Source organism: Gadus macrocephalus, chromosome 11 (genome assembly GCF_031168955.1).
Source record: "Gadus macrocephalus chromosome 11, ASM3116895v1".
NCBI classification, from domain to species: domain Eukaryota; kingdom Metazoa; phylum Chordata; class Actinopteri; order Gadiformes; family Gadidae; genus Gadus; species Gadus macrocephalus.
Genome location: NC_082392.1, coordinates 21,594,946 through 21,617,568, shown reverse-complemented (window position 1 = coordinate 21,617,568; position 22,623 = coordinate 21,594,946). Strand labels below are relative to the sequence as shown.

At 46.1% G+C, this 22,623-nt stretch overlaps 3 protein-coding genes across 3 annotated transcripts; 1 reads left to right on the top strand and 2 right to left on the bottom strand.

Annotated features, from left to right (window-relative positions):
- Nucleotides 1-2,531: 2,531 nt before the first annotated feature.
- Nucleotides 2,532-5,306, bottom strand: LOC132468357 (uncharacterized). Its single transcript, XM_060066085.1, has one exon. It carries the CDS (start codon nucleotides 3,844-3,846, stop codon nucleotides 2,881-2,883), a length of 966 nt encoding a protein of 321 aa, XP_059922068.1. The 5' UTR covers nucleotides 3,847-5,306; the 3' UTR covers nucleotides 2,532-2,880.
- Nucleotides 5,307-14,989: 9,683 nt separating this feature from the next.
- LOC132468265 (uncharacterized) lies at nucleotides 14,990-17,483 on the top strand. The gene is made up of 2 exons (XM_060065995.1): nucleotides 14,990-15,090; nucleotides 16,208-17,483. The coding sequence occupies exon 2, from the start codon at nucleotides 16,258-16,260 to the stop codon at nucleotides 17,236-17,238; it is 981 nt and encodes a 326-aa protein (XP_059921978.1). The 5' UTR covers nucleotides 14,990-15,090; nucleotides 16,208-16,257; the 3' UTR covers nucleotides 17,239-17,483.
- Nucleotides 17,484-18,246: 763 nt separating this feature from the next.
- LOC132467554 (uncharacterized) lies at nucleotides 18,247-22,289 on the bottom strand. Its single transcript, XM_060064902.1, has 5 exons — nucleotides 22,278-22,289; nucleotides 21,714-21,913; nucleotides 20,537-20,719; nucleotides 20,142-20,493; nucleotides 18,247-18,610 (listed from the first exon to the last, which is right to left on the bottom strand). The coding sequence occupies exons 1-5, from the start codon at nucleotides 22,287-22,289 to the stop codon at nucleotides 18,467-18,469; spliced, it is 891 nt and encodes a 296-aa protein (XP_059920885.1). The 3' UTR covers nucleotides 18,247-18,466.
- Between the last annotated feature and the right edge of the window lie 334 nt (nucleotides 22,290-22,623).

Genomic DNA, 22,623 nt, shown 5'->3' with positions numbered 1-22,623 from the left:
CCCCCGTTAATATACATTGCCATGGACTGTATTATGGGTTACATATTTAGTTTATGTGTGTTTAAACAGATGGACGCACCCACGCATTCATTAATTATTTTACACATACACACACGCGTGCCCGCATTCATTCATTCTTTTTAACACTCACTTGCGGTAAAACAATGTTTTCTCACGATCAAATTCTCATCAATCCTAAAAGTTATGGCCTTGTACACGATGTCTGTGTCAAGAAAATATGTGTTTGCTGTACAGTGTTTGCAGATGCATTGATTTAAAAGTACAACTTATTACCGCTGTATCAGCTGTTCTTTCCCAAATAATTTACCAAGAATGTGTGGCTAGGTAGATGAGAGAAAAAAGTATGTGCAAAGTGTTGGCGCGCGCAAAGTGTATGCGCGAGGTGCACAAGCAACATTGTGCATGAGCCCTTAAAATAGCATCTGAACAACGCGCCACTGACTTTAAACCAGGTATTTCCTGGTTTGTGGCGGAATTGTTTTCTGAAACTGCAAAATAGCACCAGGGAACGTTTGCGCCAGAACACGCCTCCTCCTTTCGCCGAACCGCCCCTTGGGGCGCAAGATCATTCCCTAATTTACCGACGCGTGGCGGTGGAGGACAAAGAACGCTCTGTGCCAGTTGCAAACTAGCAACAACACATGCGTCAGTGTAGAAAGTCAATTGCACTGGAAACAAGATAGGGCCCTGAGTCTATGTGCTTTTTTGTTCCCAAACGAACATCCCAACTCATTATCAGATTAAACATATCCCAGATCCATTTTACACCGGATTTCTCCTTTAAGAGGGCCTCTCTGTATATAATAAATATATATACATGAAATATATATCTATAAAAAAATAATCTGAGAAACGCTCCCATCCAAAATGCATGGGTTTACATTTTGTTCTGTGCAGTACGAATAAAGTCTGACAATCATACGTTTGGACACGATTCAATAGATTCATTTTCGTGAGCATGAGCACAAAATGTTATTGAGGAGGTCTGCTGTAAAAAACGGGGAATTCAGAGTATCCCTAAATACACTACATTTACCCTTTGATGCATTTGTTGTTTTGACACATACATAACTAGAGGGTGCACTGTATAATCTCTCTCTCTCTCTCTCTCTCTCTCTCTCTCTCCCTCCCATTCAAAATGCATGGGTTTAAATTCCATTCTGTGTAGCATGAAAAGTCTGAGAAACGCTCCAATTCAGAATGCATTGGTTTACATTTCGTTCTGTGTAGCACGAAAAAAGTCGGACAATCGTGCTCTGGGACACGATTCAATAGATTAAGCTTTGTGTTCATGAGCACGAAATCATATGATACTGGGTTGTAACGATAGGCACTTACTACAACATTTTAATCATTCTCAGAAACTCCTCATATGGGACAGGATTCATCTTTCAAAGGAGTGGGTGCACATTTTTCCAAAGACTGAGCAATACTTTAAAGACTCTAGACTCTAGATAAATTCAGAGCGGCCATAAAGCACGCAAGCCGCCAGTAGTCATTGCTTCAAATGTGACCTTGTAGGAGTCCAGAAGATTACATTTTAACAACTAACTTGTTAACTAATAGACCTACACAAAGTAGCAAGCTATAGTGTGCAGGAAAATGCTAAGATGTAATATATTTGACTATGCGTAAATATTTTGGACACTTTTTCAATTATCATAGTCATTTAATGTAGTAGTAATTTAATGATCATTCCTGTACTTGAAGTAAAGAGCATGACTATTTACAGACATTTTCCATGTTACATAACTTTCTTTCCATGAAGAAATGAACATAGGAGTAAAAAGAAAATAGCCAATAGGCGGATCATTGACCTTGTGGTTAATGATCACGGTTGACCACCATTAACCCAGACTGGACCTAAGCAGTCCCACAGACATTTGGGACTGCTTAGACATTTTCAAAACTAGGAGGGCTTAAACCTACTGCAAAGACTTGCTACAGCGTGCTGTTTCTACTACACAGTCAGATCAGTGCACTCGGCTCTTTGAGCGTATGGCCGTGGACAGATTACAAAGCGTTCTGCATGTTTTTAAAATGTTTTAATGCTCTGTTAAAAAAATATAAAAATGTGAGCACATCTTAGGAAAATAAAATCGTATTGTGCGATTCAGAGATGATATTATTGAATTTTTTAAAAATACCCAAATTACTTTTTGCTGGTAAAGACTGGTAAATGACCATTCTTTATTTCTGGCTCCCAACATCAGCACAATAACATAGTTTTGATAGTTGGGGTTGCCCACTACTTCAAACACTGACATTGTCCTTGCTTTTACTGGAAAGGGGATGATGGGCTACATTAAGACGTGCAGAGACAGCCAAAAATGACAAAAATATGCATTGGGTAGCAAACTGTCAAGTGATGAGGTTCCTTGATAGATTAAACACATTTATTTAGTTATTACTGTAAAACTAAAACTAAGGCTTGTCTCAGTTATTACTGTCATACCAAACAAGTAAGATTTCAATTATGATTGTTTAAGCCGTTCTGGGCTACTTCTCTGTGGAAGAGGACCCACCCCCTTGGTAGATTTATAGGGCTAATTCTAAGGTAAGGAAAACACAACCATTCTTATTTTCATAGTATTACAAACCAATTAAAACATAACTCTTTTTCATTTTGTATCTAGTCGGTTCCGCTAGATGGCACAAAATTCTACACACATCCCCTTTAAGGTTGAATAACTCAATACAATTCTACCTACAGTAATTGCACCCTCTTTGATGAAACTGATGACTACCTTTCTGATTCACCAAAAAAGGGATGGGGCGTTTTCCAGCCATTCCCAATCCCCATCGTATCTTTCTACTTGTTCATGTGTGACACGAGGAGAAACTCAAGTCACGGTGCACTCATCCCTGGACAGCGCACGGTCTGCAGAACAGCACTTGCAGGCGCTGCCTCAGCGGGAGGTTGGAGGCCGAGAGGAGGGTGGCGGACGCTAGGCAGTAGAAGGAGAAGGTGTAGAACAGGAAGTCCGCGCTGAGCTTGGAGTAGTAGGTGCTATGGATATAGAAGATGGTGATGGTGATCAGCGTGCAGATGAAGACCCACACCAGGGCTACCGTCACCCCACACACCAGCAGGTAGGAGTCGGGGCTGCCGACGCCGCCGTGATGAGCCTTCATGGACAGGGCGTGGGAGAAGAGGAAGAAGACCAAGCGCAGAGATGTAGGCAACATGGTACACATGGGGAGCAGGAGCATGTAGCTGATGAAGGAGGCCACATAGACGTACATATTCAGCCGGACAGGAAACCCGACAGCAGAGGAGACGCAGGTGACGTTTTCTTGGAGGTTCTGAAGGGCCGTCTGAGGGAGACTCTGCGAGGCGTTGGTGGTGTTCAGCGCGATCGGGTCGTTTGAGGCGTGGGTCGAGCACGGGACGGGACGTCTCTGGAGGCTGAGGAACGGGAGGAACACCAGGTAGGAGGAGACCAGCGTCAGCGTTAGCCCAGCACGGACCACGACTCCCACGTTCCTCCTGGCGGCGAGGAGGAGCGGCGAGGAGGAGCGGACCACCGTGACGCAGTAGAGCGTGCTGAGCAGCGCCACACTCCAGAAGCTGACCGCGCTCGTGCCCAGCCACACCACCAACAGCACCGGCAGGTACAACGGGAGGCGGGCGCGTTGCAACACGTGCTCAGACTCCACCACATGCATGGCCAAGGTGGTAGCGTTTAGCAGGACGTTGGCGGAAGAGATGAGGCCGATAATCAGAGAGGACGGCTGCAGCGGGCGCGGATGGCCCAGCGTGGCCAGCAGGTTGTAGGAGTTCAGCACCGCTCCGAGGAGGAGAAAGAGAGCAGGGAGCCACATCCTCAGCCTGTTAGCTTGTCTCCTTGTGATTGCTTGTCTCTTTATGAAGGCTTGTCTCCTTATAAGTGCTTTTCTCCTTATCAACACTTTTCTCCTTATTAACTCCGCTGAAGGTTTTTCTCCTTATAAGCGGTATTACCCGCAGCCGTATGTAAATTAGTGGTATGGGGGAGGTTGTTTTTAGTAGACCCTGAGGTTGCAGGTTACATGTCTGATCCATTCATGAAAATTATTTAGAAAATTTGCATTTTGGGATATTTTGCGTGCTCGTGTGTCGTTTGAAAGCATATTCAGGAGTAGTTTGTTATCCGACATAGTGCTCTGCATTGGTCTGGCTGCCTGACACAAACTGATTAATAATTATATTAGATACTTTGGAATCTGGATTATTGGGTGTTTATTACTGTTCATTTGGAGGTGGCAGTCTATGTAACTAAAAAATACTTTGTTCTTTGTCTTTGTCTGTTTTGTTCTTTAGTGAGTCTATATAAGGGCGCTTTACTTTCACTGTGCTACGTACTGATGGACATATCTAACTTTTTTCTTCACGATACGTTACCTCTACAGTCGACGGTAAGATGAAATCTAATGGAAACAAAGGCAAACACTTTGATCCAAACTGAGAAGTTTATGAGTTTAAGATGGAGTGAGACATCTCGTGTATGAGGTCATCATGATTCATGGTCTACATACTCCAGAGTGTTAGTGCTGCTATAGCTTAGGGCTCTGAGATCTGGGAACATCAGTCTAATAATAATCACATATTTTATGAGCTCTTGTCAAATACAATGAGGTCCATTGTTGCACAATTCTCCTTGTGCGCCAGTAGGTTGCCGTGTGTGTGTGTGTGTGTGTGTGTGTGTGTGTGTGTGTGTGTGTGTGTGTGTGTGTGTGTGTGTGTGTGTGTGTGTGTGTGTGTGTGTGTGTGTGTGTGTGTGTGGAGTGTGTGTGTGTGTGTGTGTGGAGTGTGTGTGTGTGTGTGTCTGTCTGTGGGTGTGTGGGTGTGTTTTCCTGGTATTTTACTGATTTACATCTGAGCCAATGGAGTCTAGACGTGGTTTTGTTTGCAAAACAGATCCTACTATCACGTTTCATGTTAATGTAGGCATATATTGACTTTGCCTTTAAATTGTATTAGCAAGTAATTACGCTTCACTGATAGTTATGTAGGACACGACAGTCATTCCTCATGTTATGCATACTTGTTTCATTGTTATTCCCATGGCTACGCTCTACGGCACCTGTCAAGAAGAACTTGTAACATTGTTCCGGTCCTAGTAAATCAGAGTTAATATAGATATCAACGTCCTGACCTGCGTTCTTGTGTCACTCCGTTACTAAGAAGTTATCCTTATATTATATAAACTAGAGTTTTTGCGTGCGCATTGCGCGCGCTCAACCTCTAGTTGTAATTAAACCCTTAGCAATAATGTGGAAACGCCAGTCAATTATGTAACAGATTTCTGAGCGCATAATATAATTACATTTCGCCTATAATGTTACAACGTATAACATTCGTTCACCACAAATTACTCTTAAAAGCAGTGCCAACATTTAAATAATCTTTTAACCATTAAGCTATCAAAAGGCAACAGGCTGATTATCATTTAGGGGGCCACTCAATGAAATACACATCCACACGCCCACTGAAGTGGTGTGAGAAATAACAACTTTCTACTCCTCATTCACATATAAGGTAATTTACATTTCCTATGGAAAAAATACTACCGCAGGGGTAGTATTATTCAGGAGATTTTCAGGGTACGAATCTCAGGATATGTTGTTCACAGATACGGCCCAACTGGAGAATATCAGGATTTACATGTGTCTGAAAGCAGCTAGTGTTTGAGCATTTAATTTATGGTAACAGGGGTAATTCTTCAATGGAAAGTGTAGTATACTATGCATGAAAATACTACTATAACTACTAGTGGTTAGTTGAAAATAATAATCATCATTGAGATTAAACATCTCTTCCAGTGTCCTGGCCAAGACAGGCAGCAGTAGCCTACAGTCACACATAACATACACACAAAACATAAGAAAAATAAAACAACTAAAACAGTCTGCAGGGGGGAAGGGCTTATCAATATCCCAAAGCATTTAGGGAAGCTGAAGGAGATTCAGATTCAGATTCAGAAAACTTTATTGCCTGTCGTAACAGAAAATCATCTTTGACGTGGCTCGACATACAAACATGAAAATGTACTGATAGGCATTCATACAACAACATTGATCTCTGAGAGCACATACAGTGTGTATAGATCTTAAAACAAGTATAAATATTAAAAACTGTAAAAATAACTAAATAAAAGCTGTGGATATGTGTAAAGTGTAAAGTGACAGTGCGTCAGAGTTCCTTTGTCCATAGTTCATTGTTTATTTAAAGGCACCCAGTGCAACTTTATGTAAACATTCAATGAAAAATAAACATTCAATTTCTAGTCTTTTTTACACGTAGTAAGTTTCAATAACTCCATACCATTACATATCGACATTCAAGGAGCAAAGATGAGACGTCGTTGTGTGGTGAGAACTGATAGAAAATCGTAAACAACAACAATCGCCGGTGGGGAGAAGCCATTTTTCCATTGACTGGAAGCCTGCTTTATTTATTGTAGGTTACAAAAAATAAAGAAAATGGCGGCATTGTTGTTGTTATCGATTTTGTATCAGTTCTCACCACACAACGACGTCTCATCTTTGCTGCTTAAATGTCGGTATGTAATGGTATGGAGTTATTGAAACTTACTACGTGTAAAAAAGACTAGAAATTGAATGTTTATTTTTAAGCCTCGAAAGTTGCACTGGGTGCTTTAAAGCTGTTTATGGCAATGGGTATGAATGAGTTTTTGTGTATGTTTTTCTTAGATAGGGGTACTCTATACCGGCGGCCTGATGGCAGAAGTTGGAAGGACTTGTGCAGGGGGTGGGTGGGATCCTGTGTAATGAGGTGGGCTTTCCTTTTAACTGCCTGGCTGTGGAGTACTGATAATTGAATTTGAGTTTTGCCAGTTATTTTGCTTCCTTGATTGACGATCCGGGAAAGCTTTGATTTGTTTTTGACAGAGGTGAGGGTGAACCAGGATGTGATGTTGAACGTGAGTACAGATTATATGAGTGATTTATAGACAGCTGTTAAAATGTCCTGTTTGACATCAAAGCTCCTGAGTTTCCTCAGCAGGAACAGGCGTTGCTGTGCCTTTTTGTACACAGAGTCTGTGTGCTGGGAGAAGGACAGGTGGGTGTCCATATCTGTGCCCAGGTATCTAAAGGCCTCTACCTGCTCCACTGTCTGCCCATTCAGCCTCAGAGGTTCAAAGAGAGGTTGGGGGGAAGATGTTTGCCTCCCCCCACAACACAGCTCCTTGGTCTTGGAGATGTTGAGCTCCAAAGAGCTCTCTTTGATCCACTGCATCAGGGCGTTGACCTGCTGATAGTAGGCAGCCAGAGAGGAGTGATCCTTGATGTCGGCCACCAGAGCCATGTCATCTGCATACTTAAAAAGGGGAATGTCACTGTTGTTTGTTATGTTGTTTGTGTAGATGGAAAATAAGATTGGTGATAAAACACAACCCTGGGGGACACCGGTGTTTAAAATCATGTTCTTGGATTTAAAGCCATTTACCACCACGTGCTGGGACCGGTCCTGCAGGAAGTCTTTTATCCACAGGATGAGTGATGGGTGGACTTGTAGAACCAGAAGGCGGTTGCAGAGGGTGGCCGGGTTGACTGTGTTAAAAGCGGAAGAAAAGTCCATGAATAAAATCCGTGTGTGGGAGTGTGGGGAGTCCAGCTGTCTGCAAACGGTGTCCAGGAGAGTCAAACAGGCATCCTCCACCCCCCGCTTTGCCTTATAGGCAAACTGAAGTGGGTCAAGCTTGTCCACCACCATAGAAGTGAGGTGATCACACACCACCCTCTCCATACACTTAGAGAGAATAGATGTGAGGGCCACCGGTCTGAAGTCTTTCATCTCCCTGGCGTTGGCTCTCTTCGGCACTGGTATAAGCGTGGACTCCTTCCACATCCGTGGGACACAGCTGGAGTCCAGGAGATGCTGGAATAGTCGAGTGATTACATCACCCAGCTGAGCTGAGCATTCCCTCAGCACCTTGCCCCTGAGCCTGTCCGGGCCAGAGGCTTTGTGAGGGTTGATGCGGCCCAGCATGGATGTGACCTTCCCTTTATCCACTGTGAGTGATGAATTGCTGGTGAGGGTCCAGTCATTCTGGGGGTGTGGCATGTTGAACCTGCTGTAGTATGTGTTGAGCTGCTCTGCAAAGGTGGCAGGGTCAGAGCATTGGATGAGGGCCGGTTTCTGGGCTCTGCCCATCATGGTGTTTAGTCCCTGCCATGCCTCCCTTGCATTGCCAGTGGTGAATTTTTCCTCCACTTTGTTCTTATAGTGGAGTTTGGCCAGCCTGGTCTTCCTTCTCAATTCACTGTTGCACTCTTTCACTCTGTTTTTGTCTCCCTGTAGGAATGCCACCTTTTTGTTGTTAAGACACTGTTTCAGGTCCTTGGTAACCCAAGGCTTGTTGTTCGGGTACATCTTGACCTGCTTTGTTGGAATAACAGTGTCCACACAGAAGGACAAATAGGAGGTGATAGAGTCTGTCAGCAGATTAAGGTCTCCCTCACAGCTTTGGAAAACTATTTCCCAGTCTGTGATCTCCATGCAGCCCCTTAATGCATCAACAGAGTCATTGTTCCAGACTTGAACAGTTTTTGTTTGTATGTCTTCTGTTTTTAGTTTTTGTCTGTATTTTGGAAGCAGCAGAATGACATTGTGGTCGGAGCGACCGAGTGGTGGGCGGGGCTTTGCGACATAAGCTCCCGGTATGTTACCGAAGCACAGATCCAGCGTTCTGTCAAGTCTGGTAGGTGTGGTGACATACTGCTCCAAGTTTGGAAGCAGTGTGGTGACATCGCATCTGTTAAAATCCCCTAGCAGGAGGACAGGCTGATCGCTGCTCTGATTGACAGCTCTGTTGTAGCAGTCAGCAATGCGCTCCGCTGCACATGTGAAATCAGGTCCAGGGACATACACTAGGATGGCTGTAATTTGTGTAAATTCACGGGGAAGGTAGTGAGGCCTGAACGACACGGTCATGACTTCATGGTGTTTACTGCATTCAGTCTCTCTTACAGTGAAGTTGACAGCCCACTTTGTGTTGACAGCCATACAGAGCCCGCCCCCAATCGACTTCCGCGTCATCCTAGTGTCTCTGTCAAAACGAATGATCTTAAATCCATCTATATCGACATCGGTATAAAGGAGAAGAGTAATGTTAAGTTTGTGCAACAAAGTGTAAAGACATTTCGGGAGGCTCACAGAGGAGAGTAATATTACATTTGAGCAACAAAGTGTAGTCTTGTGGTGGACTCTATAAACATAATTCACCATACTGTATTATTGACATGTTTTTGTTGTGTCATAGGGACACTGTCTCTTTAAGATCACGTGACTTTTGTGTTGATATTCCGTTCGGCGCAATGTTTGAATTTAACGTTTTTTATATGACAAAATGAACGACCTGCCATTGCTTGTCGAGGTGAGAAATTGTCTCTTCCCTTCTTTTATCGCAATTTCTAGTCCATAGACAGAACGTCTTACCTGGGAGAGTTTGTCGACGGTGGAGCGAGTATGTTTAAAAACATTTCGGGCCCTATTTACCGGTCTGAAACGCAAGTGAGTAGCGCCAAGCACAAGAAGCTTTGTGGGCGGTTCTATGCCGATGTCGCTAGTTTACCGGGTTTACCGGCGCAAAAAAAGAGTTGGTCTGAAGTAGCCGAATGCTGCGTTTTATTACCCATCCGTCTCGGAGGTCCGAGAATGTTGCCTAGCGACACGCACAAACACGCCCCTTTTCCTCGGACGGCAAACTCGCCATCTCGGTTGAACTCAGTGGTGACCGAGCAAAATTCCGAGACAGAATTCAAGATGGCTGCGCCCGGTGTGACTTGAAGTATAAACTGTTTTCATTGTGCTTGGACCACTTTGGTGGTTTAAAAGGCAATTTCAATCACTCGTATTACTGCAATACCTTACTGCGTCCGTATCTCTGCCTATGGCCTATAGCCTACTTATTTTGGAGCACCTGGTCCACTGCCAATGCTACCGCGACAACAGCTTTCCGGGTGGCGTCCATGTTTTCCTCCAACGACGACCGAGCGAAATAATAAAACGCTTGAAGTGTGGGCCGTGGCGTCAATTCCGAGATCCGAGTCGGTTCGCAGAGAATACTCGAACGCAGCATTATTACCCATAGGTGTGGTTTGGGCGTAACGTGCAATAAACCAATGAGAGTGCCAGCTCCCATCCCCTTTAAGAGCCATGAGCGCATCTGAATCTGACGAGTTGATATTTTGACGCCTGCAGTCTCCGGTGAGACAGATGCACATGAATTTCAAACTTCAATTGGCTCAGTTTATGGCCAAATAATATGGCCTAATTCACACATGGAATAAGGTTTTCTTCCACAACTTCAGAAATACTGAGTACAAATAATACAAATAAATTTCGGCAAAGAAAACGTATATGATATAACATATGATATGCGGCAACTGTGGTTCTATTTAATGATATACGCAATACATTATGAACATTGTTTCTTATCAGTATTGTATGCATTATCGTTATTGACTTGTGTTCCTAATATGCATGTGTCCCCCCGTTAATACACTTTAAACAGATGGAAGCACACACGCATTCATTAATTCTTTTACACATACACACACGCGCGCCCGCATTCATTCATTCTTTTTAACACTCACTCGCGGTAAAACAATGTCTTCTCACGATCAAATACTCATCAGTCCTAATAGTTATGGGCATGTACACGATGTCTGTGTCAAGAAAATATGTGTTTGCTGTACGGTGTTTGCAGATGCATTGATTTAAAAGTACAACTTATTACCGCTGTATCAGCTGTTCTTTCCCAAATAATTTACCAAGAATATGTGGCTAGGTAGATGAGAGTAGCAAAGCGTATGCGCGAGCTGCACAAGCAACATTATGCATGCGCCCTTAAAATAGCATCTGAACAACGCGCCACTGTCTTTAAACCAGGTATTTCCTGGTTTGTGCCGCGAGTGGTTTCTGAAACTTCAAAATAGCATCAAGGAATGTTTGCGCCAGAACACACCTCCTCCTTTCACCGAAATGCCCCTTGGGGCGCAAGATCATTCCCAATTTACCGACGAGTGGCGCAGGAGGGAAAGAACGCTCTGCGCCAGTTGCAAACCAGCAACGATACATGCGCCAGTGATTAAGTCACTTGCGCCGGATGCAAGCAGGGGCGCTGCCTGGCGGGGAAAAGTGGTACTGATTCTAAGGGCCCAGCCCAACGCAGCACGGCCCACGGCCCGCGGATGGCAATTAATAATATAATATTAATATTCTTTCATAGGGCCCAAAATTCCTGGCAGCGCCCCTGGATGCAAGATACGGCCCACAGCTTACCTGGGCAAGTGTTGCTACGGTGTGTGCGTTTGTGTTCTTACCTGGGCGCGTGTGTCGATGGCGGTGCTGTCACATCAAAATTGTACTAGGGGCGAAAATTGCACCACCTCCGTAATCCAGGTTCCAACATTCCAAACCTGCCTGGCAACGGACAATCGCGTCGACCGATGATGTAGGAAGGTTCATGAACATTCGCGATCATTCGCTCTCATTCATTGAGCGTCACAAGACGAAATAACATTAAAAAGATAAAACTTATTTTACAAATTCCATTTATTAGCGTTGCTAACTTTATATTTGTATTGTATTGAATTGTTTAATCGCATTTAGCTAGTAAACTGTATCATAGTCTAGCTAGCTAGCTTGTGTTCATTTAATTTAGATTAGATAGATAGATAGATAGATAGATAGATAGATAGATAGATAGATAGATAGATAGATAGATAGATAGATAGATAGATAGATAGATAGATAGATAGATAGATAGATAGATAGATAGATAGATAGATAGATAGATAGATAGATAGATAGATAGATAGGTAAGCAGACCGATTTATTTATTGAACCTTTATTGAATGGTTCAGCAGGATCCTACTGGGTCGTCAACTTCTCTCGAAGGCCACCCGGCTGGTTTAACCAGTTAACAATGGAGTTGTGATTTGATGTCCTGTAGCCAGTTGTGGGGGGCTGATCAGGTATTCTGCCCAGGAATTCGGCCAGGTGCACTTTGAGTGTATCAAGGTTATCCTGGGTGTTGACATTGATAGATAGATTTTAGGTTTATAGGTTTTTCTTGTTGATTGAAAATAGTGTCAATTAATTCTATTTTCTTGTATCTTTCGTCTCAGATGCATGAAGCAGGGGTCTCTCTCACGGAGAAACAGCAGATCCGGAGGGATGCAAAAATAAGTCACTCTTAAAGGTATTCGGTAATTAATTAAATAAATAAAATTGTATGCAGTCCATCTTAATTCATCTTCCATTTTCACAAATTAGTAGGCCCTGCAAAGGAAACTGAATTAAGTTATAAGCAATCTACAGCTGATGCAGTGCTGATGTATGTTCTCTCCCTCTTTCTAGAAAATTGTATGAACTACCTTGGGGAGAGTAGCCTTTCAATGAGGAGGGTGATCCTCACTGAGAAAGAGAAGGATTAGGTGCTGACAGAAGTCAATGCTGGCCACTTTGGAGACAAAGATCAACCAACACTTCTACTGGAAGACAATTACCACAGATGCTCAGGACTGGGCAAGTGATCAATTTGTTCAAGTTATGTTTCATCCAGATCAGCTCTAATATTTCCTGTGATACGTTGATGCCGCATGCACATGAGATTTAAAGAAAATGTATAGTTATTGCCTTATATAAGTAATTGTTCAGTCAAACTACTGTGACACGCAAAGAAAATCGCCTCTACTCTAGAGCATATTAGTAAATCTGTTGTTTTTAATCTCCTTGTGTTGTAAAGGTGAAAAGCTGTATGTCATGCCAGAGGTTTGAGCAAGTGAAAACGGAGGCACCAGAGTTGAAGCCCATCAAACCAAAGTCACCATGGCATATGATTGGTGAGACGTCTTGCTTTTGGGTTCTGTGAAATGGCTACAACCTCTCGAAGTAATAGTTAAATTTTTATTATTTTCTTAATGTACTGTATTGCCTTTTCTATCTCCATAACGTCATGGCCTGTGGGCAGGTACTTGGCATGTGTTTATTTGTGTCCCTACTCTAGGTGTTGACCTAATTGACCCATTCAAAGCCTCAAAGAATGGGAACCGCTTCTATCTGACAGCAACTGACTTCGTCCCTAAGTCGGTGGAGGCCAGGCCCATCAAGGACAAGATTGCGACTGCCACATCACAGGTGTCTAAATCATAGCAACATTTGCAGCGTAGTCACATATTGTGAATGCATTGTTAAAACTGAGTTTGCCTTGGGGGGGGGGGGGGGGGTGTTGGAGAATGATTTCAGTTTCTTTTGATGTTCCACAGGCTTTGATGGACATTTTCTACACTCATGGGGCTCCTGAGGTCCTCTTGACAGACCAGGGTCATGAATTCTGGAACAAGGTGAAGTATTTTTATTTACACATGTGTGATTTAACAGTTATTGATTAACACTGGCAAACAAGAAACCTAATAACTGTTGAATTTCTTAATTCAGGTAAACAAGTCCCTGTTTGAGGAGTTTGGTGTCACGCACCGAATCACATCAGCATACCACCCTCAGGTATAGTGTTTATTATGTATGGGATAATGTACAGTGAGACGGTCATTATTGAGAAATAAACCCCAACAGGGTGATGCAGGACCCCGACGCGAATATGATCAGAACTGCGTCCATAGCAAAAGTCTGTTATTCATAGCAGCGGTCTGTTATACAGAAATAACAGACCGTAGAATGCCCTAATTGACCAATTAGAATCGAGTATTCAACAAAGCTGTGTAATGAAGAAATAAAAGAAAGATCGATAAGCTTCTAAATAATGTTACTATTAACTTATAAATATTTGTGACACTCTTTCAATTCTCTATTCCCCTTGCTTGTACTTTGCTGTTTTGACAGACCAACGGACTGGATGAGAGGACCAATCAGACAATGAAGAGGTCCATTGGCAAGACCCTTGATGGACAACAGGAGAGGTGGGAAGAACAAGAAATTGTTTTTTCAAATAACTGTTGTGTCCAAGCCTCTTCCAGGTATTCGCCCTATCGTCTGATGTATGGACGGGAGCCACGTCTGTTTTCAGAGGTGTGTAGTGGTTGACTTTTTAATATTACCATATTAACAATTTCTAAATCAACATTTTCACTCTTCAGGGAGGAAGTTACACTTTGTATGGTATGAGGAGAGGACTTAAAAGTGGGAAATCAACATGAGAAGTATATATATGTCAAAATAATAATTTCTATGAGGCTGATTGGAACATACTTTATTGCTTGTCCTTTGCCTTTCTTTTTCCTATGTTACTTAAGACCACTGGAGATCTTCCAGATGATTTGTGGACATTGCTTCTCCAGATAAGGAGAACATTGCGAAGTACGTCCAGGCAAGGGCTGAGAGCGATGGAAAGGTCATTGACAAGGCAAGTGTATTATAAATGGGAAGCAAATCATTAATTATTTTATTATCATTATGTATTTATGTTTTTGCTTCATATTTGAGGACATCACCAGTAGTTAAGTTAGTTGCCTTGCACAATTGCGAGGGCAGAATATTCATATAGCGATTAACTATCCTGCATCAGGTGACTGGCAACATAGAGAAGGCCCAGGAGAGACAGAAAGAGTCATACAAGAGGAGGTCCAAGAGGGGGACCAAGCGCTTCAGGATCACACAACCAGGCATGGAGGCCCTGAAGAAGGGACCCAGATTGGCCAATTGTGTACAGGTAAATGGAAAAGATGCAAAAAAATTGTTAAGACAGCAAAGGCATCAAGTTCATAGGAGGACCCCCTCAAAAACAAGATGCTTCATCTCAAGAGGCTTATCCTGCCAATAAATAAATTAAATTAAATTAATGGTTTGACTTTATATCAAATTCTATGATATAAAGTCCATTCTATTCTAACACAAATCTTTTCTTTAATTATATATATATATATATATATATATATATAAGAATAAATAAACAAAACTCGATCTAGCTCTCACATTGATGTTCGATATTTTCAGGATTACTGAGGTTACTGACAATAACCTTGTGCAGCCTGAGACCTTGGATGGAAAGCCATTGAAGACCAGGACACCCTATGCTTCATTGAAGCCTGTGTGGAGAAGTATGTTCATTTAATGATTAAAATCTAGACTATTCACCTTATTCCGCACGTAAACAAGGGGGGCGCCATATTGGTTCCGTTTTGTGTTCTATCTTCCGGTTGAGCAACTCTGTCCGTCATCAGTGGCACAATACATTAGCAATTTTAGTCAAGATGATCAGCATTATTTGTTCCGTGCGGGGCTGCCATAACAACTGGAATGAAAGACGGGTGTCCTTGCAACAATACTGTGTTGTACACGGGAAAACCAGGGCAGAATGTTGTGGGGCAACCTTCAATCTTCATCCTCCGCCATCCAGCGATGAGGGCCGGCGTATGTGGCTAAAGGCGCTAAATTTGAAGAACCCTCAGAAAAAAGCCTACACCGTTCTTTTCATTGGACGGCAGACCATGGACGGCAGACCATCAGACCAACACCCATACCCCGAGAAATGGTTGGGATATTGTGGCGTCCCACCCCTTAAACCTCGGCCCGGACGGACCCGAGGTTTCCTCCTGGACGGCATATACTACCGTCATCCACTAGCCGGCGACGGAGAGCACCCGTCGAACCCCAATCAGCGAGATGGGAGGCACCTGGCTGGACAGCCAGGAAGACACTTTAAAAGACACTCAGGAGCAGACAAGGGGAGGAGACGAGTGACGACAAGGAAACACTCAGTTCAGCACTACACTAGAGTTCCTCGGAGATCCTAGGTGTAGTCCAACTTATATGATTGCAAACCCTGCATAATAAATGCCTTTATCGGCTAAACCTACGTCTGAAGCTGTATTTGTATTTGGAACCCGAGCCACATGGAACCGCCTCATCACAATATGTTATTCCTCCGGCGAAAAAGGCTCATCGAATGCTTGTGAGGCTCCATGGTCAGATAACATTTTAGCACTAACAGCTATCAATTTCGCTAGTCGTTAGCCAGCTAGCGTCTAATGAGTATGATCAGCATATACCCGTATCTATGCCTTGGCTTGACCTCAATAAATGAACAGCATTACAAGATAAGATCAGTTTGAGGCTTTCTAATTTGATGTCCAGGACTGGTTATGTTGAAAGGTAGCAAAATGATTAACCTTATCGTTGATAACTTACTGATGTCTGATGCTGTTATTTCTACAGAACCCTCAACCAGCTCTGGAATCCAGGAGACTGATGGGTTGACTGGTGGGATGACACACCGTGATGCTTCTACACAGGGGAAGTATACATTCATGGAAGATCACATCTATGCTGTCAGTGACTCACTCCATTGTCCTCTCCTCCATGACCAGGCAACACAGTGTCCCGAACAACATCTTGTACACACCGAACTTCTCCGGAATGATCGGCTGTGCCTACTGTACACTGGGTTGTCAGTGGATGCCTTTGAGGCTTTATCCGACGACCTGAAAGAAGGATGCAGCATCTCTCAGCTACATCCCAAGGATCAACTGTTGATGACCCTGATGGAGCTCCGGCTGAACCTATTGCAGGCCGACATCGCAGAGAGGTTCAGAGTGTCCCAGTCTGTGGTCAGTAGGATAATCTCTCAGTGGCTGGACTTCATGGAGGAGAAGATGATGTGCTATGTTCCATGGCTGCCCAGGAAGACGATCCAAGCAACGATGCCACAGAGCTTCAAGGAACATTATCCATTAACCACATGCGTAATCGACTTTTCTGAGACCCCTCTTCAGAAGGCTCACAATCTGGACTCAAGAGGCGAGTCTTACAGTCATTACTATGGACATAATACAATCAAGTTCCTCATAGCTATTTCACAATGTGGTTTGATTATGTTCATCTCTCCACAATATGGTGGGAGATGCAGTGACAAGTTCATCACAACCAACTCAGGGTTTCTGGAGTATCTGCGTCCAGGTGATGAGGTGATGGCTGACCGAGGAGTTGCTATCCAAGAACGTCAAGTCAAGCTCGTCCTGCCAGCTTTCACCAGAAGAGGCCTTCCCTTGTCCGAAGAAGACACCACCAACATGAGGCGCATAACTAACGTCCGAGTGCACGTTGATAGGGTCATACGCAGCCTGAAGAACTACAGAATAGTCTCTCAAACAGTGCCCATTAACCTTGCCCCGAAATTTGACAAAATTCTGAGAGTCTGTGCAGGTCTATGTAACCTACGTGGGGACATTATACAAGAAGATAAGTAATAAGATGTTCAATCAGTTATAAGTTAAATCAGTTGTAATGGTTACATGGTTAAAAGCCTACGTGCAGGTTAACCGTAAGTTTTGAATAATGGGTACATAAAGCACTCACAATATGTGTATCATTTAAAAATGTCTCCAAAACAGTGTTAAAGTTAAATTTTTTCATTATTTTTTTTCATGATAAGATTTTGTGATACCTAACAACATTAAATACAATAAAAAACAGTTTAAATCTTTATTACCAACAAGCAAATTGCACAAATTCGTTGGAAAATAAACCCTGCAACACGGCCTTTAAAGGGATACGCCATGTGAATCGGCATACTCCTTTAAAATGCAGCTGACCCTTGCCCTGTCCTTAGAGTTTCAGTTTGCATTATGGCTGTGTTATACTGCACGTCTTCAAAGTGTTTCACAACAAAACACTTTGTCTTTGACAGTGCATTACAAACATTGCAATGATCTACACAAAAAAGTCCATAAAGTACCTCCAGAAAAAGATTTTACAAGCAGTTAAAACGGTCCATATCCGGGTAAAAAGTGCAAGATCAAAGTGATGTTGACCAAGATGGTTTGCACCTTCATCCTCTTAAATTTAATCCAATTGTAACAAGTTCAATGAGCGAATGGACACCGGGGTTGCTTGGAAACACACAGAAGACTTTTATTTGCTGGAGTTACGACAGTCCAGAAATTATAAATCCGCCACCGCGGTCACAGGGAGCGTTTCCAGAGACTTTCTCACAACGTAGTTCATGTGCTCCAGTCATTGTCTCTGCTCCTGATCCCTTCCCAGTACAAGATAAAGCAGGCACGTAAATACACACTACCTGATTAGTCTGATTGCTAGCAGTTGTCCACAATGAGACCCAACCCACCCAGCCGATCCGGTGTGCTCCCAACATGCCCATACTCCCCCCTGCAGACCAGACGCCGTATGTCCCCCCACAAACCCCCACCGCCCGACACAGGCCGGGGACACACATCCGGCCGCCAACTCACTCCCCCCCCCCCCCCCCCCCCCGGAATGGAAGAGGAAGTCCGCCACGGCCATCTGCGCCCCAGGCCTGTGCACAAACCGAAAGTTGAAGGGTTGCAACGCGAGGTACCACCGTGTAATCCTCACGTTGACATCCTTCATGCGGTGGAGCCACTGGAGGGGGGCGTGGTCGGAGTAGAGGGTGAACGCGCGACCCAGCAGGTAGCAGCGAAGGGCGCCGACCGCCCATCAGATGGCGAGACACTCCTTCTCCACCGTGCTGTACCGACCCTCCCGGTCTGATAGTTTGCGGCTCAGGTACAGCACCGGTCGGTCGGCCCCCTCCACCTGCTGGGTCAGGACCGCGCCCAACCCCCTGTCTGACATGTCTGTCTGCCGGGAAAAAGGGAGATCAAAGTTAGGAGCACACAGGACCGCTTCCCCACAGAGGGCTGTTTTAATAGCCTCTAACAACACTTCTGGGGCCCTCTTACGGGTGAGGTCGGTCAATGGGCTGGCTAGGTCCGAGAGGTGTGGCACAAACTGCCGGTATTACCCTGCCAGCCCCAGAAGCCGCCTCACCTCCTTCTTGGTCCTGGGTCGAGGGGAGGCGGCAACCGCAGCGGTCTTACCGACCTGCGGCCGGACCTTCCCCCCCCCCCAGGTGGTACCCCAGATACTGGATCTCCCTCCTCCCAGTTTTCTTTAAAGAGGTCCAGGACACCCCTGGGATTGCGCCCATAGAGCAACTCAAATGGGGAAAACCCCGTGGCAGCCTGAGGCAGTTCCCGCACTGCAAACAACAGAGGGTCTAGCCATTGATGCCAATTTCGAGCATCCTCGTGTACGAACTTACGGATCATGGACTTTAACGTCCGGTTAAACCTCTCACACAAGCCCTCCGTGGCTGGGTGATAGACGCTCGTGCGGATGGCCTTGACCTTAAACAACACGTAAGGTTCCCTAATCGTGCGTGACATGAAATTGGTGCCCTGGTAAGTGAGAATCTCTTTTGGGATTGCCACCCGCGATATGAAACAATGCCTGCGCAACACTCTTCGCGGATGTTCGCACAAAGGAAGGAGGGGGCTTCCACCAGGGGAAGGGGCCACAAGGGAGCCCTGGGGACGGCCGGGGGATTCACCAACTGACACTCGGGACAGGAGGCGCACCACCTGCGCAACTCCGCCCGAACCCCCGGCAAATAGATCCAAGCCATTATCCCGTTAAGTGTTTTATCGTATCCCAAATGGCCCGCCATAGGGTTATAATTCGCAGCCTGGAAAATCATTTCCCAGCGGCTCCTGGGTACCAGCAATTGGGTTACAACCTCCTCACTCTGGGGGTCAAGACCCACCCGATAAAGCCTATCCCTGACCGCCACAAAGTGTGGGTAAGTCAGCACTGCGTCTGGCTGTACCCGAGTAACATCAATAGCTATCACTTGGTCGAAGGCTGAGCGTAGGGTAGCGTCTTGAGACTGCTCGAGGGGCAAAATCTTCCACCGGTGGGAACCTTGGCACTGGGATCTCGGATTGAGGACTCAGCGCCTCCCCCGGTCCCTGAACAGCGTCAGACGTCCCCGCATTGGCGCAGAACACAGCACACAAATCACATGTCCCTATCTGTCGTGTACGCACCCCGTAGTCCCCCTAACAGCCTGTGGAAACCCAATCCGATCCAACCCTAGAATCAGGGGATGCGTGAGGCTCGAACTATCCGCCGCCTTGATTCTATGCTTTTTCCCCCCATAACAAATTTCGATAGGAACCAAGGGACACTCGTTAACATCCCCGTGTATACACCTCACCGAAATGCTAGATGCCTCCACCAATGCCTTGGATCGCACCAGGCGCTGATGGATCATGGTCTGCATGCAGCCAGAATCCAAAAGCGCCTGGTACGTACCCCGCTGTATCCTTACCGGGACACTGTACGCCTCGCCTGGACCATGGGGGGGAGACGGGGCACCGGTGACGCTGACGACCTGGCCCACCTCCATCATAGGGCACTCCTGCCGGAAGTGGCCAGGCCGTCCGCACCACCAACACCCCTCCCCTGCCGTCTGAGCGCCCGTCTGCAGGGGGGGGGGGAGGCGATTCACATGCCCGCTCTGGCCCCCCATTTCGCCCTCGGCACCGGGCTCGGCCTGTCCCACCGCAGGGCAGCTGTGCCGGTGCACGGGCCCGGTGTAGGTGGTCGCTGGCCCGTCGGAGGGGGGGGCAGGTGGCTCTCCGCGAGGTCGACAGCGGCCGATAGGCTCTCGGGCGGTGGTACTGGACACAGGCGGCGGTTCTGGACGAAAGCCCCTCGATGAACCTCTCCAGGGTTATCAGCTCGACGACCCCCTCTGGCGTGTTCCGGTCCGGGACCAGCCACTTCCTTGCTTGGTCCCGCAGCTGCTGGGCATAGGCGAAGGGTCGGTCCTCCTCAGCGAAGGACAAAGGCCGGAAACGGCGCCGATGTTCCTCCGGATGGAGGCCAAGCCGGTCCCAGATGGCCCTGGCGAATCGGCGACGGTGTCGTAGTCCCGTAAATACACACTCCCAGATTGGTCTGATTGGGAGCAGGTGTCTGCAATCAGACCCAATCCACCCAGCCGATCCGATGTGCTCCCAACATGCCCATACTCCCCCCTGCAGGCCAGACGCCGTATGCCCCCCCACACCCACGTTGTTCCAAGTACCAGTTGCATCTATTATACCTCCAGGTTGTGAAGCCCGGCAATACATTGCCCCAACCAGCATGTTGCCTGTCCTCAGGCTACATGCTGGTGGGAGAAATGTATTGACAACAAAGTCTCTATAGGGACGGGGAAGCTGCCCCGGCCGCCTTCGAACCCGTGGAATTGCATGGCTTTTGGAGGTTGCTAGGAGATGTCTATAAGTCAGACAGCCAAGAGGCGTTAGGATGCCAAGCGGTCTCGTCGCAAAACCACCAGCCGTCCCCGATACACAATGTCTGAAAGCTGTTCCAACACCTCACAGGGTCCCAACCACAGGGTGCTCAGTTAAGGAGAGACTGCCTTTTGCCAGGTTGGGTTGTAGACCCACATCCCTCCCCAGGAGCAAAGGAGTGTCCCTGACAACGGAGGTCATACCCCTGCTTTTGCTGCCTCCCTGCCTGTTCGGAGGGGGCGGCAGGTGGCTCTCGGCGAGGTCGTTGGCCTACGCCAGACACTGTTGTATGTCCCGCAGGTACTCCAAGCCCGTGATTTTGGGGACATCAGTGTCAGGGAGGGGGGGCTCCAAAGGGTAAGTCTACAGGGGTCCAAAGCTCTGCTTTATTGTGCAGGTGCCCTGCTCGGTACTGGACCTTGAAAATGTAATCGTGCAGGGGCTCAATCCAACGGGCCACTTGACCCTCAGGCTCCTTGAGGCTGATCCGTCTGTTGGAGGAAGGGCTGGCCGTAAAGGTAGGGGCTCACGTTGGGTGACACAGTAATTGCGCTCAGGACAGCTCAAAGAGCGAGTGTAATAAGCCACCACTATCTCACCCCCGGCCCCCTCCTGCGACAGGACTGCCCCCAGTCCCACGTCGCTGGTGGGGGAACGTGGTGGAGGCATTACAGAGACCAAAGTGCACCACACGGAACTGCCAGAGCCCTTGACTGATGGTGAAAGCTCTCTTTGTTCTTGCTTCTGGTGCCAGCTCCACCTGCCAGCAGCCACTCCGCAGGTCCAGTGAGCTGTACCACTATGATCCAGCAAATTAGTCCAGGGCGTCAACAATGAGGGGCAAGGGGTAGGAGTCCTTGCGGTTCGCATTGTTCAGACGACAATAGTACACACAGAACCTCCAGTTGTCGTCCTTTTTTGCCAGGATGGCAGGGGAAGCCCAGGGGCTTTTGGATGGTTCTATCACCCCCGCCGCAGCCATCTCCCATATTATCTTCTCTGCAGCGTCTTGCTTGGCAAACCCTAGACGGCGGGCTAGCAGTCTAATCGGCGGGGCTATGCCAGTGTCAATTGAGTGCTGCAGTGTCTTTGTTGCTTCAACGGTTGTTCACTGCTGCCAGCCCCCACTTGAGCTAGATATGGCTCGAAACGACAACAATCACTTTCTCCTCCATGTTGCCGTTCCTTATGGACTTCAGGGAGTGTACACTAATAGGCTGTCACAACAAATCCTATAGCGAAATTTGTGAATTTTTTGAGTGTTTGAGCGAATACGATCACATGAAATCCATGGGAACAAGGTTTTTGCGGTGTCCCATTACGGCAGAATTTTTTTCTCCATTTGCGTATTCGCATTGACATTTATTGATTTGTGCTGCACCTTCATTTTTGGGGTGAACGCTGCAAAAAATCGGATGCTCCCACAAGTATATCGTCGGTTCTGTTCGAAAAGAGGATTGGCTGTCTGGAGAACGAAATACCCGACGGCACGCAGCACTTCATCGACTC